Source organism: Podarcis cretensis, assembly GCF_951804945.1.
Source record: "Podarcis cretensis genome assembly, chromosome: 6".
NCBI lineage: Eukaryota > Metazoa > Chordata > Lepidosauria > Squamata > Lacertidae > Podarcis > Podarcis cretensis.
In genome coordinates, this window is record NC_137175.1 from 8,955,303 (window position 1) to 8,975,064 (window position 19,762).

Below are 19,762 nucleotides of genomic sequence, written 5' to 3' on the forward strand. Positions count from 1 at the left end.
TGGAAAAGTTTACAATCTTTTCTATTAATTTCATTACCTACCAATCCTAGTAAGAAGGCTTCTGGTTTTCTAACAAATGTATATCTCAACATCTTTTTCAATTCTTTATATATCGTTTCCCAGAAGCCTTTCACCTTTTTGCATTCCCACCACATATGATAAAAAGTTCCTTCTTTTTCTTTACATTTCCAACACTTGTTACATGTTTTATACATTTTACCTAATTTAACTGGTGTTATGTACCATCTATATACCATTTTCATTACATTTTCCTTCAACGCGGTACACGCCGTAAATTTTAACCTTTCATTCCATAATTTCATCCAATCATCATATTGTATATTAGAACCAAAGTCTCTGGCCCAATGTATCATTACTGATTTCACCTCTTCATCTTTTGTATGCCATTCCAACAACATTCTATACATTTTAGACAAATTTTTATACTCATTATTCAATACCTCTATTTGAAATTTTGATTCTTTTCCTTCATATCCACACATTTTACAGTCTTTTTTAAACATTTCACTAAACATTGGTAGTAGTGCAACCAATCATAAACAAATTCTTTCACCTCTTCATAAGTCTTCATTTTCCATTTTCCCCCTTCTCTTACTATCAATTCTCCATAAGTTATCCACCTCCCCCTCATGTTTATCTTTTTCACACTCATCACTTCCAATGGTGAAAGCCAATGCGGGAGTCTTGGTTCCAACCAATTTTTATACCTCTCCCACACCTCTATCAATGATCTTCGGAAGATGTGGTTTTCAAATCCTTTATGAATTTTTTTCTTTTCATACCACAGATATGCACGCCACCCGAATCTATTATCAAATCCTTCTAAATCTAACAACTCTCCATTCACTAATTTAATCCATTCCTTTAACCAACAGAGGCATGATGCTTCATAATATAGTTTCAAGTCTGGCAGAGCGAAGCCACCTCTTTCTCTCGCATCTGTTAATAACTTAAACTGAATCCTTGGCTTCTTGCCCTGCCAGATGTATCTTGAAACTATTTTTTGCCATTCTTTGAAAATTGATGCCCCTTTTATTATCGGTAGTGATTGGAATAGAAATAACATCCTTGGCAGCACACTCATCTTTATCGTAGATATCCTTCCCCAGAAAGATAGCTTCAATCTTCCCCACACCTCCAGATCCCTTTTTATCCCATTCCAAACAGGTACATAGTTATTTTGAAATAAATCAATATTCTTGGGGGTTAACCATGCTCCTAAATATTTCACTTTGTTCACCACTTCCAGCCCTGTACTTTGTTGCATTTCCTCTATTAATTCTTGGTCCATATTTTTCGCAATAATTTTGGTCTTTAACACATTACAAGCATTACTTAAATCCTGCCAAAGTGTTTAGTTGTTTACAGTGTTTTCTTAAATACATTGTAGATCTTCCCCATTCCTTCTCAAAGTTCTTCTCTTCCTGGCTTCTGATTTTCCCTGTCAATTTCACCATTTTGGCATAGTCCATTTGTCTTTGGTTGGGACTTTATTTTCTTTCCATCTCTGGGCCAGTAGTACATAGCTGTCAACTTTTCCCTTTTCTTGTGAGGAATCCTATTCGGAATAAGGGAATTTCCCTTTAAAAAAAGGGAAAAGTTGACAGCTATGCAGTAGTATCCGCACTGCTGTCATTGCATACATAAATAATTGTTTCTGCTCCTTCTACATGGTGGGTTTTGCCATGGTGACCCCTTGAGATGAATGGACTCATCCTGCTTTTCTTTCCTCCTCGTGAGTCATGTTGCTTTTCGTGTGTGTGAAAAACCTCTTACTAAAATTGTACAATGATTTGTTTGCACGGAAACCGGAAAAGCACAGTTGCTGTAGATTTCCGAAAGGTTGCGTTGACCATTTGGAAAGTGCTGGGCCCTCTTCTTGTTCCAGCCACTGAAGGATTTGAAGACCATCTGGAAACTGCTGTATCCTCTTCTTGTACAGGGGATTAAAGCCTTTGCTTCAGCTGCATATTTATTTAGGCAGAATCCTTCATTTAGGACAGAATAGGTAGTCAGGCAGGGAGAGGCTGCCTCTGAGCTGCTTAGCATACACCTGAGCAATGAATGTCTGACACTGCAGTCATGCCAGTCGCAGCAGCTTTTATAGGACCAGGTGGAACCCCAATTGGCCATTGATGTCACCTGATCTCTGTCAACTTGATAGCTGCAATGCCATCCATTGGCTGTGTGTGTGTGTGTGTGTGTGTGAGTGAGTGAGAGAGATGCAGCATTTTCTTTCTCCTGGATGCAGCTACAGCTGTGGAGTGAGTTAGGTGCTCAGGCCCTGCCACTGGAACCCCCTGTACAAATACCGTATTGGCCCGAATATAAGCCGCACCTGAATATAAGCCACACCTTTAAAATTCGGGGGGGGGGGGGAGAGTCCGCGACCAGAAGGAGGAAGATTACCAAGAGGAAAGGAAGAAATTTAAAGACTATTTAGCTAAATATGTTAAGATAACTTAAATAGAATTTCTTGCGAGCACCAGATTGGCCTAGGATTTAAATAAGTGATGTTGTAGAATACTATGGTTAAAAAAAAATGAAAAGAAAGAAAGATGTTAATTGACTAAGTAAATTTTATGTGAAAATAGTTTTGGAAAACTGCTATAATGATTTATATGGAAATTCAGCCGAGGGATTCAAGGAAGTCACACAATAATATTAACAAAAGTGGAATTATTACAGTTAGGATTAATGCTTGTTTGTTTGTTTTTTGGATGTTTTCTTTTTATTTGTCTGTTATAAATTTGGAAAATTAATTTAAAAAATTGAAAAAAATAAAATAAAATTCGGCAGGGGGCAATACCTGAATATAAGATGCTTCCTTAAAATTGGTGGCGACCATGTGGTCCGAGCAAAAAATTGTGGCCCTACAGGACCTTCACAGTGCACTAGGAAATGATGGGGGGGGCTGCCAAAGAGGCCCTGACACTCCCCCGAAGCACCAGCCCTACACGGTGCAGCTGGGGGGAGGTTTGCATAGGGTGGCGGCAGAGGTGATGGCCTGCCCGGGCAACCACAACCCCCACGCACTAGGGCTGCACCAGGAGTTAAAGCCTTGGGTGCAGTGGGCAGCACGCCATTTCCCCGCACTCCTGGGCTGTTCTCTGGGGGGGGGGCAAGCTGCGCCACTTCCCCCCTTTGTTCTGATGGCTCAGGGGAGGCTTGGGATCGGTGGGTGGGACGGGCACCATTGTCTTGCACCCTCAACAGCCCTCATGGTGGCATCTTGGGCCATTTCAGCAGTGATATCGTAAGGTCGCGAATATAAGCCGCACTTTAACTTTTCATGGTCGGAATTTGGAAAAAAAGTGTACCGTATTTTTCGCTCTATAAGACGCACCAGACCATAAGACACACCTAGTTTTTGGAGGAGGAAAACAATAAAAAAAAAAAAATTCTGAATCTCAGAAGCCAGAACAGCAAGAGGGATTGCTGCGCCATGAAAGCAGCGATCCCTCTTGCTGTTCTAGCTTCTGGGACAGCTGCACAGCCTGCATTCGCTCCATAAGACGCACACACGTTTCCGCTTACTTTTTAGGAGGGAAAAGGTGAGTCTTATAGAGCAAAAAATACGGTAGCTTATATTCGGGCCAATACAGTATGCCCCTACACCAGTGCTCCTTTTTTGGTTTTATGGTCTGCTTAAAATTTGTATAGGACACATCTGCCAATGGCTTGGTCTCCCTACAGGCCTTTTGGCAGCAGGTGAAAGTATCTCCACGACTTTCTTGAAATGCTTACATAGGAGACGTAAGGTAGAGGCTTTTCAGTGCCTTTCCATGAGTCTGTGCAATGTTGCTGGTGCAAGGAGGATCTCAAACTAGGATCCCTGGCTCCTCCAGATCTGCCAGGCACCTCATTTTTAAGGTTATTGTAGGCCTTAATTATTTGTTTTCCACTGTGAACTCAATCCACTTTAACGAGGAATTAGGACCAAACAATTACTCACACCGCAGGAAGGCAGAATGATGTATGAGGAGACTCTGGAAAGTGGAGTCATTCATTTTTAATACAAGAGAAACATACATCACACCGCTGAACAAAAGGCAGGATAATGAGGTTTCCGTGGGAGGGATTATGGAATGCATTTGGGTTTGGCAGGTCTCTTCTGAAAGCCCCGCTCTGAAGAGGTTGAGTAATGTTTTACATTGTTTTGCAAAAAAAAAGCTGCCTCACCAACTCTGAATCTCCTGAGCATATTATTAAGAGTTGCAAGGATGACGGAATGCTCCCTTTATTCTCCTTGGTCTGATGGACACCAGGAAGTTCAAGCCAACAATACATGCGGGTGAAGGCGTCCATTCTTTGGAAAAGTTGGAATTTGCCTTTGTGCCTGACAGAAGGAACAAAATGGATTCTATTGAACGATGGCAGGTGATTGTAGTGTTCGGGAAGAGACAATGGCATTAGGCATCCTGGGAATGTCAACATCTTATTCTTTTATAAAGCAAGTTTCTGCAAAATATAAGCTTGAAAGCTTGGGCAGCGTCTGCAAACATTCAGAAGGTGGCTCACTGAGAAGGCTAGCCAAAACCAGGATAAATTATGGAGGAACCACAACTCAGTGATGAAGTCCCAGAAGGTCCCAGGCTCAACTCCTGAAATCTCCAACTCAAAGGATTTAGGAAATGTAGGAAACTGTCTTATATCAAGTCAGACCATTGGTCCATCTGGCTCTGTATTGTCTACACAGACAGGCAGTAGCTCTCCAGGGTTTCAGTCAATGGATATTCCCAGCCCTAGTGAAGATGCCTGGGACTGAAGTTGAGACCCTCTGCATGCAAGATAGATGCTCTGCTGCTGAGCTTTCCCATGGACCTACGGTTCTTCTCCCAAAGTACCAGCTGATGAGAAAGTTGGCCTGCTAGACTGCTGTGAGAGTTAACAGTTCTGAACTAGATGAACAAACCATCTGTCGTGATATAAGAGCACTTCTTAGGTGTCTATGTAAAATCTATAGGGTTGCATCCAATATTAGTCTTACTCAAATTGACCCATTAAGATTTATCAGCTTGACTAACACAAGTGGAACGGTCTCCCTTGGGGAGTTGTGGGAACGTGTCCAGAGGAGGGCAACCAAAATGGTCAAAGGCCTGGAAACGATGCCTTATGAGGAACGGCTAAGGGAGCTGGGCATGTTTAGCCTGGAGAAGAGGAGGTTAAGGGGGGATATGATAGCCATGTTCAAATATATAAAAGGATGTCACATAGAGGAGGGAGAAAGGTTGTTTTCTGCTGCTCCAGAGAAGCGGACACAGAGCAATGGCTCCAAACTACAAGAAAGAAGATTCCACCTAAACATTAGGAAGAACTTCCTGACAGTAAGAGCTGTTTGACAGTGGAATTTGCTGCCAAGGAGTGTGGTGGAGTCTCCTTCTTTGGAGGTCTTTAAGCAGAGGCTTGACAACCATATGTCAGGAGTGCTCTGATGGTGTTTCCTGCTTGGCAAGGGGTTGGACTCGATGGCCCTTGTGGTCTCTTCCAACTCTATGATTCTATGATTCTATGATTCTATGATTCTCCTTCCTTGGAGGTTTTTAAGCAGTGGTCGGATGGCCATCTGTCATGGATTCTTCAGCTAAGATTCCTGCATTGCAGGGGGTTGGACTAGATGACCCTCAGGGTCCCTTCCAACTCTACAATCCTACGATTCTATGTTGTACGACATGGGTAAGTAGAAGGTGGATCAGAATCTGCTGGCTGATCTCTGGGTGATCTGTTGCAGATTGGCAAAGTTTCTATTGTTGGGAGACGATGAAGGAGAGAACCTTTGGGGGGTGAAGTCAAATTGTTGGAGAATTACAGTGCCTGCTGTGATTGTAGAGACCGATACGGGAGAGACATGTTTTGTTGCAGCTGGGGCAGAGGAAGGCGTCCGGTTGTGCTACTGCAGATGCACCATGGCGTTTCTTCTTTCTGCACTCCTCCCAGTTGTCTAACAACAGCGATAACTAGTTAGCCAAAGAAGGCCCAAAACAAAATGTTAAAATAAGAAATAAGCTATAATCAAAGCTTTTCTCCCTCTCGTGTTATTCTGGAGCTCAGGGCTATCCAATGAAGCTGAATGTAGAAAGATTCAGGACAGACTAGAAGTAGAAGAAATTCTTCACACCACAAATACCCTCAAGTTCAGACCCTCAAGATGTAGTGAGGGCCACCAACCTAGACAAATCCATGGGCCATATTGTTATCAATGACTTCCAGCCATGATGGTTACATTCTACCTCCACTGTCGAAGGCAGCACGTTTGACTGTTGTTTGTTTTATGTGTACAGCGCGTATATTCCTTTATGTAAGCACTTGTCTTGGAGCAAATATTATGATTATGATTCCTTTTAAATTTTCTTCTTCCAGCTGGTGGGCTTCGTCTATGCCTGTTACGTTGTCAGTGTTTTTACAGAAGAAGAAGACAGCTGTAAGTATTTGCCGCAGGACAGATCCCTGGCCATGGGTCTAATCTGATGCCCTTCCTCTTAGAATGGAATTTATTTTATTTATTTATTGCATGTATATCTCACCAGGGAGCTTGAGGTGGCCTGCAGAGAGGTTTATTGAACACAGCACAAACATTCAGCGTCCGTTCTCATCGTGCAGGTGCTCCCAGTTGAGTTCGTCCCACTTCCCTCTAGTTACTTCCTGAGGGGATATTTAGGGATGCGGGGGAGGATATATTGTCTAAGATATCCTATCCCAACTTTACAAGTTCAACAAAATCAGCAGAGTTAACATTCCCCTTTTTTAAACACATGCACAGCAGATAGCTTGCTCAGACTCGTTAGAGTCTCTGTAAATATTTCCTGGTATTTCCCCTGTTTAATCCCTCCTAAAATAAGACTCTACGCAGTCTTCTGTAGAGTATAAAACGTTTACTCACAAGTAATCATCTGTTCACACAAAGGTTCCCAGAAGGCAGACTTGAAAGGTTAGAACATAGTTTAAATGTGGTGACTATCTCCTTATGGGAGAAAGCCCCCCTTTTCTTCTCTTGGCCTGGAGCCAAGGGTGCATCTTAGTAGTGCTGTTGTTAAGGTGGCATCGATAGAGACAAGAGAGACAAGATGGTCGCCAGCCTGTGGTTCTTTCTACTTCTTGAGAGGCCATGCCCATCTCAAGTTACACATAGGAAGTTTCGTCTCAGCCCTGGGAAGCAGGAAGTTCTGGCTGGAGGACTGAGACAACCTTCATGTCTACTCTAGCAATGTTGTGTTTGACTGCACCTGATTCTTACATCCCACACTTCTGTCTTCCCTTCTCCTCACCACGTGATCCCTCCACCACTGAGCCTTCTGAGATTCTACCCTATCCAGATGCCTGACTCTGGGACTCATGCACTGCATACTTTCTGGTGAGGGAGATCCAACCAGCTCTCTCTCTTCTCGTTCCTCTCCCTTCAATTGCTCTTCGCCCAGCTGTCAGTTTCCAAACTGTGTCCTTCCTCAAACCATTGCTCTAGGTCGATACTGTCCTCCTGCTCCAGAGGACTTTCAGGATCAGGCCCTTGTTCAGAGGGAGAGGGGGGCTCCCACCATTTTTCCTCAGAGCAATACCCTTCAGTCTGGTTCCTGACATCTAGAAGCATCCTCGCTGCCGTCGTTGCGTACATGAACAGTTTCTTGTCTTCTTTTGGTATCTCTTCACCTATTATACATAACAAAAAGGCTGCTGGTTTTTCAACAAAGGTTTTCTTAAACATTTTCTTTAACTCATTATATATCATTTCCCAGAAGACTTTTACCACTCCACAAGACCACCAGTCAATGACGAATTCTTCAGTCAGATGGCAACCCTAACAAGCTGATTTCTCAGTGTGGCAACATTTGGCTACTTATTCTGGCTCTGCAAATCTACCCCAAGGTTTGCTCTGTTGGGGGCTTCCAATGAGCTCATGCGGTGACATCTGTTACATTTACTGTGGGGCTCAGTGTATTCTTTATTTAAAAAAATATTTATATTGCTATTCATAAAAAACATGAGAGCGGTTAACAACAATTGTACATCAAAACATGCAATAAAAGCCACGTGAAAAGTTGAAACCAGAAATTGGCTAACTATTAAGATCTGTTCTTAATTGCTTGCATAACGCTGGCAGAATAGAAAAGTTTGAGGCAGGTATTTAAAAGTTGGAACAGAGGGTGCCTGTTGAAAACCAGCTAGCAGAGTATTCCACAATACAGGGATGGCTATAGTAAGTCTTGGTTTCTTGTTATTGTCAAATGAGCCTCACCAACTCGAGGAATGACCAGTGATGCTCTGCAGATGATCTTAGGGATTGAGTTGGGATAAAAGGGTTCAGAGGGATCTGCAAAGGCCTGATTTCCACACCATATGGAACGAACCTCCTGAGATGAGTGCAGTGATCAATTGTGTATAAAAGAGATGAGATTATAAGAAAGCAGGCAATTAAGAATACATCCTTCCACCATGGTTAATCAATGTCTGCTTTCAACTTTTTGTGGTTTTTCTTGTATGGATTTATGTTTCGTTGCTGTAAACCGCTTGGATATATTTTTATGACAGTCTATAAATATTCATATAAATTAACAGAGCGCAGTTCTGGCACACCTCTCAGGTGGGCGCCATTGCAGGCTGGCACCCCCCCCCCCCTTGCTTTTACGTACTTGCCTTTATGTACATTTTGAGAAGCCCAAAATGAACATTTCAAGTCAGAATGGAAGCTGGCCAGTGTGTGCAAGTCTACACTTTTTTTTTTAGATCTGTGACTCCACCTAGCTCCTTGCCACTCTTCCCAGTGATTGGTCAAGCTACAGGCCGGTTCCTATTTTCTTTTCGTCCATCCGTTTCCTGTGTAGCAGTAACAGGCTTTAAGCTTTCTAGCCAGGCCTCTCCCATTGCACATATTTCAAAAAGTAGATGCCATCTTTCAAAAAGTAGATGCCATCTTTCAAAAAGTAGATGCCATCTTTCAAAAAGTAAAAACCAGGACACCTCAAAAGTTGTTGAGCTTTTTAAAGGAAACCCCCCAAATCACCTGCCTGAATCTAAGAGAATGGGGGATGAGGGGACACATTTATTTGGTCGGCACCAGAACCAGGGAGTGATTCTCAAACCAGCTAGGGAGACAGCTTGCCATAGTTTGTTTTCCCCAAAAAAAATTTTTTTTATTTGATTTTCACAAAATTGTAAACAAACAAACAAACAAACAAAAATCATAACTTTATTAAAAATTACACTTATTAACATTGCTAAGTGACTTCCTCGCTTCCCCTTGGTTGAATTTCAATGCATATCTTTTTAACGGCTCTCCTAATCAAAGTTCTTATAAACTTAACTTAATCATTTAACATCCTTAATTCAAAATTTAACATGTTAAACATCACTTAATTTATATAAATTCCTAAGCCAATCTGTTTCCTGCAAGCTATTTCCCATTAGTTTAACTTAACAAATTTAACTAAGTAATCATTAGATTTTGCCCATTCTTCCTGATACTCCTCCTCCTTCTGGTCACGGACTCTTCCGGTTAGGTCGGCTAGCTCCGAAAAATCCATCATCTTCATGTGCTATTCTTCCACCGTTGGTAATTCTTGGGTTTTCCACATTTTTGCTAGTAAAATACGAGCAGCAGTTGTGGCATACAAAAATAATTTAACATCTTTCTTGGGCAATTCCAAACCTGTTATTCCAAGAAGAAAGGCCTCTGGTTTCTTTATAAATGTGTATTTCAACATTTTTTTCAATTCATTATAAATCTTTTCCCAGAAGTCTTTCACCTTGGAGCAGGTCCACCACATGTGGTAAAAAAGCTTGCCATAGTTTTTAGCACCTCTGCGGGGAGTGAACTCAGCTGCTATTAAAACAACATCTGTTCAGGGCTGCCCCGAGTTGCCCGGCAACTTACTGTAACAACTTCTTGGTGAGTTATGGCACCTATTTTGGGCGGGGGGGGGGGAGGTACTGTAAGTAAATAAATAAAACATAGTAAGAGCCTGTTAGATCAGGCCTATGGCCAGGGCCAGATTTAGGTTTGATGAGGCCCTAAGCTACTGAAGGTAATGGAGCCCTTTATAGGTCCAGCTGTCCTTTGTCAACAACAAATTGCCATTGTTTTTTGTGTTGAATATATGCTATATGGTAATTTAAGGCCCTAATAGGTATCTAAAGCCATTTGCACATAACAAAATACGTATTTTATCCAAGTAATTGTTACAACCAGTCCATGCAGAATGTAGGCACCCTATATATAGAAATGGGCAAACCAGTGATGTTTTAGGGAGCAGGCTAGCAGGCAGGGCCCATTACTTATATCACAGGATTATTATTTTATTTGTGTACATCCAGGGGTTTTTTCCCCTTTATTTTTTTTTTCGGGGGGGGGGTCAAGAGAGTGGGGCCCTAAGCTATAGCTTGTTCAGCTTATACGCAGTGGCATCTCAACAGGGGTGGGGGGGCAGTGTTCCCCGGGTGCCATGTCTGGGGGGTGACAAGAAGCCACCCCCCAAGGGCTCACGGCGGCGCAAGCAGCCATCACTCTGCCACAGCCACATGTGGAATATCCTCCGTTTGTGGCTGCAGCCGCAAGCAGAGGTTCCCGGCACTGGTGGCAAACCACTATGTACAGTGCATTTGCTGCATGTAATGCCGCCGCACATGCGCTGTACATAGCGGTTTGCTGCCGGCACCACTCAAGTGCCATACAGACGGCAGTGGAATCCCTCCGTTGCTGCTACAGCCACATGTAACAACAACAACAACAACAATAATTTTTATTTATACCCTGCCCTCCCCAGCCAAGACCGGGCTCAGGGCGGCTAACAACCAATAATAAAAACAAGTTGATTAAAATACAATTTAAAAGATTAAGATACAACATTAAAACATTAAGGTGCAATCTCTTCATAGGAGGAGAAAGGAAAAAGAAAGAGGGGGAGTGAATCAAACTGATTCTAAGCCAAAGGCCAGGTGGAACAACTCTATCTTACAGGCCCTGTGGAAAGAGATCAGATACCGCAGGGCCGTGGTCTCAAGAGACAGAGCATTCCACCAGGCCGGAGCCAGTGTTGAGAAGGCCCTGGCTCTGGTTGAGGCTAATCTAACTTCCTTAGGGCCCGGGAGCTCTAGGGTGTTGCTGAAGGTCCTCTATGGGGCTTACCAGGAGAGGCGGTCCTGTAGGTACGAGGGTCCTAGTCTGTGAAGGGCTTTAAACGTCAAAACCAGCACCTTAAATCTGACCCTGTACTCCACTGGGAGCCAGTGCAGCTGGAAAAGCACTGGATGAATATGTTCCCATGTGAGGAGCCTCGCTGCAGCATTCTGTACCCGCTGGAGTTTCTGGGACAGCTTCAAGGGCAGCCCCGTGTAGAGTGAATTACAGTAGTCAAGCCAGGAGGTGACCATCGCATGGATCACTGTGGCCAGGTCGGGGTAGAGGATCCTCTGTTCGTAGCTGCAGCCGCAAGCAGAGGATCCCGGCACTGTCTGTATGGCGCTGGAGCGCCGGCACCGGCAAACCACTATGCACAGCACATGTGTGGTGTCGCTACGTACGGTGCATGAATCGTACATAGCGACACCCGCCCTGGGTGTCACGACGCCTTCGCTTACCCCTGCTTATATGTAAATCCGGCACTGCCAATGGCTCATTCAGTTTCCTGTCCTCCTGGTGAACACCTATGAGAAATCCACAAACAGGACCTGAGCTAAACTTTAAGGGGAAAAGGTAAAGTTAAAGGGACCCCTGACCATTAGGTCCAGTCGTGGCTGACTCTGGGGTTGCGGCGCTCATCTCACTTTATTGGCCGAGGGAGCCGGCGTACAGCTTCCGGGTCATGTGGCCAGCATGACTAAGCCGCTTCTGGCAAACCAGAGCAGCGCACGGAAACGCCGTTTACCTTCCCGCCGGAGCGGTACCTATTTATCTACTTGCACTTTGACGTGCTTTCGAACTGCTAGGTTGGCAGGAGCAGGGACCGAACAATGGGAGCTCACCCCGTCGCGGGGATTCGAACCGCCAACCTTCTGATCAGCAAGTCCTAGGCTCTGTGGTTTAACCCACAGCGCCACCCGCGTCCCTTAACTTTAAGGTAGCCTGGTCTTTATTTATTGTGCTTATTCCTGGGGGACTGTGCTTTAGGGTTGCACTGTTTAAAGTGCTTAGCTTTGACTGCACTGGGCCCTAAGTGTTTATTGGCTGGCTCGACAAGTATTGCAGCCAGGTCACTAATCTCCTGTTAAACAACGCATTAAGTTCAATTGCTGTAAGTGGCTGTATTTATTTTGAGTGGAGTAGTGCGAGTGCTTTTCCAAATTCTGGGGTGGGCGGAAAGAGCACTTACTCCAGCAATCTCTCTTTGAAACTGTCTAAAAGATGTGTTCTTCACGGTGGTTTTATTGATCGACGTTGCGTCAGAAGCTGGCCTTTAAATTTACAACGCTCTAAAATGCCTGTAATGAACAGCTTGAACCACTTTCATTGCCACCCCCTCTAGTTAGGCTAATATATCTGTACTTGGTCGAGAACTGAGCTTAGGAAGATGCTAAGATACTTTGCACGTTACTGAAGATGTTGACTAGCAGCTAGGAGAGATGTTGTGTTTTTTTCTTGGGGTGGGGTGAGTCTATGCTAGTGGTAGCCAACTTAATACTCTCCAGATGTTGGTGGACTAGCTTCCATCAGCCCCAGCCAGTGTGACCAATGATGATGAAAGCTGTAGTCCAATAACATCTGGAGGGTACCAACTTCTGAAGGGATTGTCTGGTCCTCCCAATATTTTTAGATTGCAACTCCCACCATCCCTGACCCTTGACCTTCTTGAATGGGGATGTTATTGGAGTCCAGTAACATCTAGTTCCCCACTCTGATTATAGAGTTAAAATCTATCATTGTTGCTTGAGCATGTGCTTAAGATGTGAAATCTCCCCAAGGGGGCAACCATTGAATTGAATTTGTGAAACAATCTTAGTAGCCAAATCCTATCTATTGCACCACTGGGAGATTAATTCTAAAAAGTTACATAATCTGGCCACGTTCAGCTGGTTCACTGGTAACCTTAAGACTTGACTGCTGCAATGCACTCTGTGTGGGGCTGCCCTTGGAGGTGGTTCGGAAGCTGCAGTTACTGCAAAATGCTGCCGTGGGGTTGCTGCCTTGAGCTAACTGTTGTCAACATAGTACACCTTTGTTGAAGCAGCTGCACTGGCTGCTTATATGCCACCGGGCAGGGTTCAAGGTCTTCTTACTTGCTTACAAAGTCCTAAACAACTCTCCCCTTCAACCTCTTTGCCAAGCTATTGCCTTCTATGGTAGAGAACCTTTTGGAGGTACAAAGAGATCCTAACATTTGCCTTCTGGCCCCAAGTAATGGGGATGTCAGTGAAGGGGGCTCTTTTAACATGAAATTCATTTAATTCTTTGCACCAACCACCTATAATTTCAGGTGCATGTTTAAGACCTTGGTGTTTACCCACACCTGTTCTGAACGAAATCCCAGAATTAATGGATTAATAATTAAATAAAGACATGATTAAACCATTAATCATTAATTAATTCTTGCTCGCCGATCATCTTCCGATGTCATACTGTTATTCTAACCGTATCATTTTGGGTGTATGTTCTACACTTACTTTTGGTTCTCTGTACTGTGCTCTGACATTTTATAACTTTGATGGTTAGCCACCCTGGGGAGGGTGGGGTATAAATAAAAATTATTATTATTATTATTATTATTATTATTATTATTACTTGAGCAATATATATATATATAAAGAGAGAGATGGAGAAGAGAGAAGTGGGAAATAACTTGTAATTTAATCAACCAAAACTCCCACTAATTGCTGGAGAGAAAAGCTGGATTGTTAATTTTGGCTGTGGTTTGGTTAAAGGATTTTGCGGTTTTAGAATATATATATATATATATATATATATATATATATATATATAGTTTGTTTTAAAATAACTATGGCTATATATTTGCAATAAAAGGAGTAACTTTGATGGGGAGTCGGGAGGAGGTCGATCAGGCTAGGTGAGGGAGGGTGAATCTCAAGAGTAAAGCCAATAAAATAAAAAGAGATGTCACTAAGCTGGCGGGGGGAGAGTGATTTATTGAGAAATTCACAGCAGCTAATTTCAGCCCCCCCCCCATCCCCAGCAAATCCTTTCCCCCTCCCCTCTTCCGGCATTCCAATTCCGAAATGCCAGCCTCAATAATTAACACTGACAAACCATCAATATTTCACACTCTCAGCAGTAGAGCCTTCCAGTGACCTGAGCCAATTTGAGCTGCCTTTTAATTTTCTCCCCCATTTGTGGGTTTCTTTGAAAACACTCCTTTGCTCTGGAGCAGGAAGTCGTTATAAGCGCAGAGGTGCCTTGCCAGGCGCTAACACAATTTGCATGCCACGGTGGGGTGGGGGTGGGAGGCGGAAACAATAACGCAACCCGCTATTCACACTTTACTCAGTTTGGGAGTCATAGTTCGACAACTGGGACCTGAATTATAATGTTGCAGCATAGAGTTGGCCTCTTCAGGGTTTCAACTGGCCACCCGTCCCCTTTCCTGGGCTACTTGTTATTGCCATCTGTCTGTCTCGATAGACAATGGAGTGTGCTTCCGGGGGTGAAGTCAAACTGCTGTTTTAGCAGCACCAAAGTGACCTCTCTGGGGCGCAAACCTGGGCAGTGTGTATGAAGGTCCTGGGCTGCCCAGGCAAGACTCCTCTCTTGGCCTCACTGGTGTGGTCCAAAGGAGAGCAGAGCAGAAGAGTTTGGATTTGATATCCTGCCTTTCACTCCCTTTAAGGAGTCTCAAAGCGGCTAACATTCTCCTTTCCCTTCCTCCCCCACAACAAACACTCTGTGAGGTGAGTGGGGCTGAGAGACTTCAGAGAAGTGTGACTGGCCCAATGTGACCCAGCAGCTGCATGTGGAGGAGTGGAGACGCAAACCCGGTTCCCCAGATTACAAGACTACTGCTCTTAACACCACACTGGCTCTCAGTGCAATATGTTTCGCACCAGCTTAGCAGCAGGAGTTGCCAGAAGGAGGGATACAAGGTACCATCCAACCATCTTAGGAACTCCATTCTGGGTTTGCCCCTTAACCTTTTCTTCTCCCAAAGATATCCCACACGGCAGCAGAGGTTTAGGCTCAGAGTTTTTCTTCCCAGCTTCCTTCACAGGTTGATTGGCCCCATCTGGCCCTCACTTCCCTCTACAGCACATACAGAAACCACCTTCTTGACCATTGGACCCACTATTGCTCCTGCCCGCTCAATCCACTAGAGCCTGTCTTCTCATGCAGGGGAAGTCCATAAGTCACTGAGTTTGAGACCCATCAGCCACCCTCATTTAGCCAGCCAGTCGAAGCCATTTCCTGGGGTGTGACGGTGGTCACATGTTGACAGCTTCCAGGAGCCACAGGTGACAGCTAAGTGCAGGATGGGGACCAAAGGTGGACAAACCATTCCTGAAGCACCATGACATGTTCCCCCACCAGAGGTACTACCCTTCCTCTAATACCCCACACACCCCACACAAATAATAATACCTGAAGGAGCGTCTCCACCCCCATCGTTCTGACCGGACACTGAGGTCCAACGCTGAGGGTCTTCTGGTGGTTCCCTCACTGTGAGAAGCCAAGTTACAGGGAACCAGGCAGAGGGCCTTCGCAGTAGTGGCGCTGCCCTGTGGAACGCCCTCCCACCAGATGTCAAAGAGAAATCCCTTGGAGCTGAACCTCAGTGTCCGGGCTGAATGATGGGGGTGGAGATGCTCCTTCAGGTATACTGGGCCCAGGTCATTTAGGGCTTTAAAGGTCTGCACCAACACTTTGAATTGTGCCTGAAAATGTATTGGAAGCAAACGTAGGTCTTTCAGGGCCGGTGTTATGTGGTCTCGGTGGCCACTCTCAGTCACCAGTCTGGCTACTGCATTCTGTTTTTTTTTTTTTTAAAAAAAAATGATTTTTATTCGTTTTTCAGACAGATAATAAAAACAGTATAGAACAATATAACTTCAAACTCATCATTTCATACCCTTCTTTCTTTTGACTTCCCCATACCTCCCCATCCCTGCATCCTTGTTTAATGGTTCTTTAGCAACCCTTAGGTCCATTATCTTAATTCCCTTTCATAAAAGTTCCTTTAGTTTTTTGATTACTGCTGCAATTCTTTACCTCTTACCCCCTGACATCTTAACATTCCTCAATTTTACAATTATTTTTAAGATATATTTTAAATTTCTTCCAGTCCTCTTCCACTGTCTCTTTCCCCTGGTCACGGATTCTGCCCGTCATCTCGGCCAGTCCCATAAAGTCAATCACCTTTGTTTGCCATTCTTCCAGAGTAGGTAGTTCTTGCGTCTTCCAATACTTTGCCAGTAGAATTCTTGCTGCTGTAGTGGCGTACATAAAGAAAATCCTATCCTTCCTTAACACCACTTGGCCAACCATGCCCAAGAGGAAAGCCTCTGGTTTCTTGGGAAAAGTCCACTTAAGGACCTTCTTAATTTCATTATAGATCATTTCCCAGAAAGCTTTAACCTTTGGGCAGGTCCACCAAAGGTGGTAGAAAGTGCCTTCAGTCTCATTACATTTCCAACACTTATTATTAGGCAAATGGTAAATTTTTGCAAGCTTGACTGGGGTCATGTACCACCGATAGATCATTTTCATAATATTTTCTTTTAAAGCATTACATGCAGTAAATTTAATACCGGTGGTCCATAACTGTTCCCAGTCAGCAAACATAATATCATGACCAATATCTTGTGCCCATTTAATCATTGCTGATTTCACCGTTTCATCCTGTGTATTCCATTTCAACAGCAAGTTATACATTTTTGATAAGTTCTTAGTATTGGATTCCAACAGTTCTGTTTCTAATTTTGACTTCTCTTTCTGAAATCCTATTTTCCTGTCCTGTTTAAATGTCTCATTTATCTGATGGTAATGCAACCAATCTCGAACCTTAGACTTTAGTTTCTCATAACTCTGAAGTTTCACCCTTTCACCATCATATTCTAAAATCTCATGATATTTTGGCCATTTAGAGTCCATATTAAGCTTTTTAACTTCCCTGGCTTCCATTGGTGACACCCACCTGGGGGTTTTACTTTCCAGCAGATCTTTATATCTAATCCAAACATTATACAATGCTTTCCTTACAATATGGTTTTTAAAACTTTTATACACCTTTACCTTGTCATACCATAAGTATGCATGCCAACCAAAGTTATTGTCGTACCCTTCCAGGTCCAAAATGTCAGTGTTCTCAAGAAGTAGCCAGTGTTTCAACCAGCAGAAAGCTGCCGATTCATAATAAAGTCTTAAGTCCGGCAGGGCAAACCCCCCTCTATCCTTTGCATCAGTTAAGATCTTGAATTTAATTCTGGGCTTTTTGCCCTGCCAGACAAATTTTGATATATCTTTCTGCCACTTCTTGAAACAGTCCATCTTGTCCAAAATCTGCAACGTCTGGAATAAAAACAGCATTCTAGGCAATACATTCATCTTAATAGTAGCAATTCGGCCTAACAAGGAAAGTTTCAACCTTGACCATGTTTCCAGATCCTTCTTTACCTCTGCCCAACTTTTTTCATAATTATCCTTTCAGGGCCGGTGTTATGTGGTCTCGGTGGCCACTCTCAGTCACCAGTCTGGCTGCTGCATTCTGGATTAGTTGTAGTTTCTGTGTCACCTTCAAAGGTAGCCCCACGTAGAGCGCATTGCAGTAATCCAAGTAGGAGATAACCAGAGCATGCACCACTCTGGCAAGACAGTCCACGGGCAGGTAGGGTTTCAGCCTGCGTACCTGATGGAGCTGGGGATCTGCTTGTGGTGGGCCAGAGGAACAAGGACTTCATGAGCTGCTCTCAGACTCCAAGGCCTCTCATACCTTCCTGCAGCTGAGTTGGAACCCCAAATTTTCAGCCACTGCATCACTGTGATAACTGTGGAAAGGAAGCAATTCCTTTCTGGATTGTTTTACTGGTGCCTGACCAACAGAAGTATGTTGTAGTCCTGGATGGTTGTTCCATCCTGGAAGTCCACATTGCCAGCATTTCCATTTTAAGTGTTTATTTATTTTATCGCATTTATATCCCAAGGAACTCAAGTTGGCACACGTGGTTCTGCCCCATCTCGTTTAATCTCCTGCAACAACCCTGCGAAGTAGGTTAGGCTGAAAGGCAATGATGGGCCCAAGGTCATCCACTGAGCTTCATGACTGAGTGGGGGATTCTGACCCTAGTCTCCCAGGTCACAGCACAAGACTCTAACCACTACACCACACTGGCTTTCTTGATAGGAGTTTGCAAGGAACCCAGAGAACAAACTAGCTAAAGCTAAGGATGGTAAAAGGTAAAGGTAAAGGGACCCCTGACCATTAGGTCCATTCGTGGCCGACTCTGGGGTTGCGGCGCTCATCTCGCTTTATTGGCCAAGGGAGCCAGTGTCCAGCTTCCGGGTCATGTGGCCAGTATGACTAAGCCGCTTCTGGCGAATCAGAGCAGCGCACTGAAACGCCGTTTACCTTCCCGCCGGAGCAGTACCTATTTATCTACTTGCACTTTGATGTGCTTTCGAACTGCTAGGTGGGCAGGAGCAGGGACCGCGCAACAGGAGCTCACCCCATCACGAGGATTCAAACCGCCGACCTTCTGATTGGCAAGTCCTAGGCTCTGTGGTTTAACCCACAGTGCCACCCGTGTCCCTTAAGGATGGTTACGTCCATTTAATTTCAGTGGAGGCGAGTGAAGCCTGTCCTTTAGTCTCCCATTTAAATCACCAAGGTGTGCATGTGCTTAAATTTGGCAGGTTTCTGCCCTCAGGCTTTGCTGGTGATCACCTTTGCATTTGGTCTTTTCCCCACACACCCCTCACCCTTTGGTTTACTGTTTGCCATCTTCACCCTCCTTCTGTTTTGTTTCAACCACACCATTGTTTTATGCATGAGTTTTGGATTTTCTTTCTTTCAGTTGATTTCATTGGTGGATTTGACCCATTCCCTCTCTACCATGTCAATGAAAAGCCCTCCAACCTTTTGTTCAAGCAGACATACCTGTAAGTATGGGCCCCTCCAGACGTCTTTCCAATTGTGCATTCGGGATGATTTGTGCTCATGATGGTAACCGGGCCAGATATATGTTGGACTCTCTGCTTCTGCCTGGAAAGGTTTCAGGGTGGACATACTGCTCTGTTTCAAACTGGTGCATGGTCCATGGGTTCCCTGCTGGAATCCTGCAACAAATATTCCCAGGTCTGTTTTCGTCCTGCTTCTGTTATGCGATAATGCAAGACTGGCCCTCCAAACATCAGTAATGCTGCAGCACTTAGGAAACATTGTAGAACAACTTAGAAAGTGGAATGATGTTTGTACACTCCAGTATAAATCCACCACGAATGCCCCATTATGATTGGAGACTGATCATAGAAGGGAGGCCAAGGTAAAAAGTTAAAAGGTAAAGGACCCCTGGGCAGTTAAGTCCAGTCAAAGGTGACTATGGGGTTGCAGCGCTCATCTCACTTTCAGGCTAAGGGAGCCGGTGTTTGTCCACAGACAGTTTTCCAGGTCATGTGCCCAGCATGACTAAACCACTACTGGCGCACGGAGGACCGTGACGAGTGCCTGAGCACACAGAAACACCATTTACAGTTCCACCACAGCGGTACCTATTTATCTACTTGTACTGGCATGCTTTTGAATGGCAAGGTTGGCAGGAGCTGGGACAGAGTAACCGGAACTCACTCCACTGCAGGGATTCGAACCGCCAACCTTCC

At 44.2% G+C, this 19,762-nt stretch overlaps 1 protein-coding gene across 3 annotated transcripts in view; it reads left to right on the forward strand.

The window, feature by feature from the left end:
- NKAIN4 (sodium/potassium transporting ATPase interacting 4) overlaps window positions 1–19,762 on the forward strand; it is a gene marked incomplete at its 3' end in the record, with an annotated part of 113,994 nt that overhangs the window by 89,528 nt on the left and 4,704 nt on the right. The window contains exons 5-6 of one of the 3 annotated variants that reach the window (XM_079980027.1): window positions 6,382–6,442; window positions 18,961–19,049. In XM_079980027.1, coding sequence (XP_079836153.1) covers window positions 6,382–6,442; window positions 18,961–19,049 — 150 coding nt within the window. Of the gene's footprint in view, window positions 1–6,381; window positions 6,443–18,960; window positions 19,050–19,762 lie in introns of those variants that run through there. The other 2 variants (XM_079980026.1, XM_079980028.1) reach the window with 2 other exon arrangements.